General features: G+C 54.2%; 1 protein-coding gene across 1 annotated transcript in view; it reads right to left on the reverse strand.

Moving 5' to 3' along the window:
* Window positions 1–2,711: 2,711 nt before the first annotated feature.
* RTL10 (retrotransposon Gag like 10) overlaps window positions 2,712–6,403 on the reverse strand; it is a 23,774-nt gene continuing 20,082 nt past the window's right edge. The window contains 7 exon segments of the mRNA XM_008059708.2: window positions 2,712–2,839; window positions 2,842–3,024; window positions 3,027–3,155; window positions 3,158–3,523; window positions 3,526–3,818; window positions 3,913–4,019; window positions 6,030–6,120. Coding sequence (XP_008057899.2) covers window positions 2,712–2,839; window positions 2,842–3,024; window positions 3,027–3,155; window positions 3,158–3,523; window positions 3,526–3,818; window positions 3,913–4,019; window positions 6,030–6,120 — 1,297 coding nt within the window.

The following is a 6,403-nucleotide window of genomic DNA, read 5'->3' on the forward strand; positions in this document are numbered from 1 at the left end:
GAATCACAGGGCACCCTATATCCCTCTAGTACTTGCATGACTTATCTATATGGAATAGACCACTGGTAAAAAGAGTGCATCTGGTTGTTTTCTGGATGGGATGTCCCACCTGCTTTTACTGAATAATCCATTTCACCTCCATTCATTTGAAACAATATTGTTAGCACTACTAAATTCCCGTATTTATTTGGCTTTATTTCAAAATTCTGTTCATCTGTCCATAATATCTAAGCATTTCAATTATTGTAGCTTTATAAAATACTCCAATATCCCTAGGGCCTTATCCTCAGTACTTCCTGTTTTAAAATTTTCCCTGGAGACAGGTACTTTAGAAACAATCTCTAAGAGCCTGTGTCTTATCTTCAGGAAATAAACTCTTTGGGTATTTCCAAGGGAAGTGAGGGACAGACATTATGACCTAGAAGGCAGGCAGGAAGGCAGGCAGGCAGGCCCAGCACCATGCTGCCCCCAAGTATATCCAGCAAACCTTGCCAGGCTCTGCAGCTCCTAAGCACCTTCCCCGGGTCATCTGCCAGTGTACAGGGGCCAGGAATGGTGAACGACCAGAGGTCCCTTAGAAGAGTGCGGAGCCTCCGCTCCTGGACCTGGTATGCCTTCTCCCCCAAGGAGAGGGAGAACAGCCCAGTCATCACCTCTGCCCAAAGACAGGTGTCACAGCCGCTGGTGACAGTCATTTTGCAAGACTGTGTACACCTGGAAGGCCAGGCCAGAACCCCCATCCTCGCTGCCACTCCTGCAGACAACCCCCCATGAGGCCCTGCCTGCCTCCTTTCTGGCTAAATGGCAATCATATAAATGGTACCCATTTTACAAATTAAAAAACAGGTCATCTGGACTCTCCCACATGCTCTTAAGCCTGCCTAGGCAGACCCTAGACAATCAGCCATCAAAGAGATGTGGAGGACCATGACCAACAAACCTGGGAGTACCTGGGGCCCATAGGAGGAAAAAGCCCAAAGCTCTACACAGACAGGGGTTGGAAGGGATGACAGCTACTTTGTGCGGAAGGGTTCACCTCAGGTCCACTCAAGAGACGAATGCAGTCCTGCAGAAACAGCAAGATGGGCAGGGGGTTGGTTGGGCCTGTCCCAGAGAGCATTCCTGGTTCTATGCCAGAACCGCAGGCAGCCAGGCCACAGTCTGGGAGGTGGATGTGACAAGCAGTCCATCTCAACCCACAACAGAAGGGCTGAGAGCTACGCAAACACACACAGGAGCACAGGGTTGGCCAGGACATCCAGAGCCCCCACATCTAACCAGAATTGAGGCTGCATGCAGGCTCTGTGCTTACTTTGCTACCAGGGTCCTACCAGTTTCCTCAGAATTGCTTCCTATTTTCCAGATTTCCAAGCGTTTTATTTATAGGTACCTGTGCCTTGAAATACCTCATACATAAAACTACCTGAAATTCAGAGCTTTTAGTGCACTGCTATATAAAATAATCTCAACAATTTCTATTTTTCTGAAAAAGTTTTACCAAATGTTTGCTTATAACTGTTTTTCCAAGAATAACTGGCTGTATTTCCAATTCCCTTTCCTACATTTTTCTTCCTGCATTCCAGGAAGGTGGTGTTTTCACAGATGTCAAGCAGCATACTGCGCCACCCCTACGACCCATTCTGCCATAAACCTGGTGAGGCAGCACCCATGTGTGCTTCCACTAGGAACCCATCCTTGTATAGAACAGGGCTTCCTTTATTCCAATGCTCTGGGCCTGGGGACTCAGCTCTGGACTGCTGCCTCATCCCCACTTCACCCACAGTTCTTTGGAGTCAGTGCTCCAGGTCACTAACCCTAACCTCCACTGGATACCACCACACCTGTGACACCAACCTGGGATGCTCACGGCTGGGCCTCTACTCCTGAAAGAATGGGGAAAAAACCATTCGCTCATGGGCAGTCACCATGCCACAAGCTCAGCCAGTGATCCAACACATGCTTAAGGAGCACCAATTGTACAGTGGGGCCACACAGCCAATCAAACAGGCCCCTGCCCTGGAGGCCCATGTCACTGGGCTGAAGTGCTCAATGAACAAGTGCAAGTATATAGGGAGGGCGGCGAGCAGTAATGTCAGCAGAATGCCAGGCAAGACTGGAACACAAAAGTTCAGGGGGAATACCTGGAGCTGAATCTGGCCAGGGCTTCATCCTGCCCTCCCACACGGAAGCCTTCCAGTTAGCCAGGGCCACTGGTGAATCTACAGGGCAGCGATGTTCTTTACCAAGACACCATCCCACTCATCCACAAGGATGAAGCAGTCATTTCTTCCATGCAGCCTTCCTTACACTCCAGTCAGGACAGAGAGATCAGAGGGAGCAAAGATGTTGGGTCTAAAAGGACAGAATGAAGAGATCTCATATAGGCACCAGATGCCAACAGGGCAGGTGTGGCACATTCAGTCCTGTCCAGGGTAGCAAAGCACCAAGAAACAAACACCAAGGAATGTGTTCTTTGGGGTGAGGATGAAACTATCCACCTAGTGGGAACAGGTGCGGGTGCAATGGCACTCCCCAGTGATGAGCAGAATTGCAGCTGCAAATCCAGCAGCGGGAGGACAAGGGCACAGGGCAGAGGTCAATGTCTTGCCAAGGGTGGGAAGAGCTGTTTGTGCTCGGGGCAGAACTCAAAACAAGTGCACCTCGCCCAACTATGGCATCATCTGAAGTCATCTAGGGACAACACTCTGTTCTTATTGGGGGCTGTGTTTAGAACCCAAGGGTGCTGGGTGGGAAACTGGAGAAAATGGTGGTTCTCCTGGGGTCTCCACCACTTCCTGTGGTGTACCTAAGGACAACTCCTGGCCTTTGTCTTCCAAACTGCCTCCTCTATTTTTTGGGATACTGGATGCCCTGGGTAAGCAAGGCATGGTCTCTGAGCAGGGAAATTAGCAGATTCTGACAGTATATGGACAGGTTTGGGGACTGCTTCCTCTGGCTGGGAGGAGGCTGGCTCCACAGGACCAGGAGTGGGGCTATGTACAGAGCTGGGCAGGAAAGGGGGTCTTCAGGCCCAGAGTTGTCTTTGACCAGCTGCTGCTCAGGAACAGAATTTTTGGATAAAGAGTTGGACCCAGACACAGCAGGAGTTGCCAGAGTGGCTGGGACAGGCCAGGGAGGAGTGCCCATGTCGAGTACTCCGAGAACCTAGCTAAGTACTGCCTCACCATGGACAGCTGAGGGGCCACTGACAGCTGGCTGGAGGTTGGGGGCAGGGGGAAGGGCACTGTGGCGTGGTACTTAGCGAAACTGTTCAGGTCTTGAATAACTTCCTTGAGGTCCTGGCAGAAGAGCTCATAATCGTCAGGCCGGGGCAGGTTCCCATCAGGGTAGGGGGTTGCCCACACCTGGGCTCAGCCTGTCAGGTGGCTGAGGATCTTGCAAATGTGGCTGAGGTTGTCCCGGTAGTGCTTGAAGCAAAAGGCCTTGCAATCACCCAGCTGGGCCACGAAGTGGTCCAGCAGCCATGGGGAGCCATCAAAGGTGCCTGGGTCTGAGCCAGCTCCCAGTGTAAGTTCACCGTGAGGGGCCAGAAGCCAGGTATACATCCAGCTGGGGGACCCCTTTCTGTGGGCTTACCACCAGGAGCACCACTAGCTGTGCTATTCTGTTCCATGGGTATATGCATGCATTCAGGGTCCCCATAGCAGGTCCACTCGATTCAGGCATCCACGAGGGGGGTAGAGGTTACCCTAGGAGAGGCCCAATCCACCTGTTGCCAAGAATGCACACTGGCATAATTGTCTGCCACCCGGATGGAAATATGAGGGCCCCACTGACAGTGCAGGCTGTGAGGTGTCCTGGAGAAGGAAGTGTTGGCACAAGGGGGAAGTGCACAGACATGGTTCACAGGATGCAACAGGACAGGAATCAGTTGAGCAGGGCGTGGCAGACCGAGCCAGTCCAGGCAGGAACTGAGGATGGGGAGCTGACAGTTGCAGCCTCAGGACAGCTGAGAAGAACTGAGGGACTGTCAGACGCAGGCCATCATTCGAGGCAATCTGTCCAAACACAAGGTGGGGAAGACCGGGAACGAGGCCTACCCATCACCACCGGGCTGGCAAGAGGAGACAGCAAGCAGGCAAATATTGGTACCTGCCTAGAAACTCTGAGTGGAAAGAGGAGCCCAGTGGCTGGCCTGGGAGGTCCAAGAAGGCAGGCAAATGCTGCCAGTGACATTCAAAGGCAAGGTATAACAACAGATGCTGTCAATCCCAGAGAAGAAAAGGGATAAGATAGGAGCTGTCAGGAATCTCAGGACAATAGCAGCAACCTTTTACTGATTACTCCATTTGTGCCACTGACATCCCCTCCTCCCACAATATAAGGCTAGTACTGTTATCACCTAGGCACAGAATGGTGAAGTAACTTGTCTGTGGCCACGCAACAACCAGTAAGTGGTGGTGGCAGCAGAGACTGGCCTGATAGACCACAGGCTCAACCACTATACATCACAGATTACAAATGCTTCCAGCAGTTGAACAGGCTCCTAGCCATCCCAAACGCTGCAAACCATTAAGTATACAGACCAGGTCCTAAGGCTCTTTTACAATCCAGCACCAGGCACACGGCAGGTACCAGCAACCGGACAGAAGTGGGAAGCCTGGCTATTGTCTGCTCCCTCCTGCCCCCCTGACCCATGCTTTCCAAACTCACCTCTCACAACTCTGCAGGCAATGCCACTCCCACCCCAAAAACCACCTCCTCACAGTTCCCTCCCAGTCAACAGCCCAGAACCCTAGCCCCCAGTGTAAATTCCTGGAATCCCACTTGCTATGTCTGTTCTGGCCACTTTAGTCACATGCCCAGAGCCTGGACAGTCCTCCTCTAATGGCTGAACCTGCTCCTCCTTCCCCAAGCAGTGGTCAAGTCTCCACAGTAGGCAGTTACAGTTCTCTTCCTGTCCAAGGAGACCACCTTTTGGGGCTCCCATACTCTGCCCAGCCTGACTCCAGACCCCTCCAGTCTCTGCAGAAGGAGACCTACTTATGACCTCCACGAAATTCTCTGCTTCACCCCTGCATACACTCCATCAGCTTGCTGGGAGCTCCATGGCCTGCACACACACTTTCATGCCCTAGGTGCTTACTACTCCCCTACAAGGTTAAGTTCCTCCAGGGAGGTTCAGCCATGTTGGTCTTTCTGTCTAGTACCTGCCAGGGTAGCCTGCAACACTTGAAGCTGCCAGAGCCACTGGCACCTACCTCTGTCACCCAGGCATTCTGGAATCTCTCACTCTGGGGTGGATCTTTTCCCTGAAAGCCCACCCCCGACCCTGGTTACCCACCCTAATCCAAGAAAAGAATAGACTAGGACCTGCTAGCTGCAACACCCATGGAACAGCACGGTGAGTGGAGTCTTATCCAGTCCCTCACTAAGCACTCAAACAGCAATGACCATCATCTAGGCCCAGCACCGACCACCAGCCCAAGATTACATACTAGGCTGTCCACAAAAACTACATCCCACGCCCCATGCCCAGGAGCCAGTGTGCTACCCAGATCTCTGCAGCTCCTTTTTCCCACTCCCGATCTCCCATCCCTACCAAAAACCTTAGCTGTCAATCTGCGCAAGCACTCGTGTGCTCCCTGCTGCCTCAGGGCTAACGCTCTCCTGCATCCGCCAGCCAGTTCCGCTTGGGCCCGAGGCTTCCTAAACCAGGGCCGGGCTCTCAGCATCTTGAGAGCTTTGGCGTGTTTTCGCCCATCCGTCCATCGGTCTCCAAACTTCCCTCCCAACCCTGTCCGGCACGGGGGAATCTGGGCCCCTCTCCTGGAACCGAGAGCTCCACAGCAAGAGCAAGTGCCATGGCGCATGCGTACAGGCCTCACAGAGTCGCAAGCGGCGCCCGGGACGCGGGAGCGTCTTGTGCTCCCAGGAGACCCGAGACCAGAACGCGCCTAAAGCCTCAAAAAAAGTTAAGGGCAGACAACCGAGCCGCTCGCCCGCCCCCGACCATCGCCACGCGGGGAACTGGCCCGCGAGCCCGCGGCAGTACGAAACCCACCCACCTGCGGCCACGCGGGGCGCCCGCGCAGGGTCCGGGTTCGCAGACACAGGCCGCGCGGACGGGCCTCCCCCTGGGGCAAGTCCAAGTGCCACCTAGAAAGGGGAAAGCGAGATGAGCCGTCGTGAGCAAAGCGGGCGCAACCCCCCGGACGGCCTGAAAGACTCCAGGTCCTCCCTCCCCCGCGCAGACCGAGAAACTGAGGCCCGCCGGCCGGAAGGCACCCACACCAGCTGAGGCTCCGCGACCCCGCGGCCATTAGTCGGGACGGGCCAGGGGGCGCAGCTCCAGGCCTGCGCACATAGCTCCCGCCGGCTGCCGAGCTCCAGCGGCCACACTGACCCTCCAGCCGAGGTCGGCGACGCCAGTTCAGAGCAC

Source organism: Carlito syrichta, unplaced genomic scaffold (genome assembly GCF_000164805.1).
Source record: "Carlito syrichta isolate Samal-C Ts95f unplaced genomic scaffold, Tarsius_syrichta-2.0.1 Scaffold304335, whole genome shotgun sequence".
NCBI lineage: Eukaryota > Metazoa > Chordata > Mammalia > Primates > Tarsiidae > Carlito > Carlito syrichta.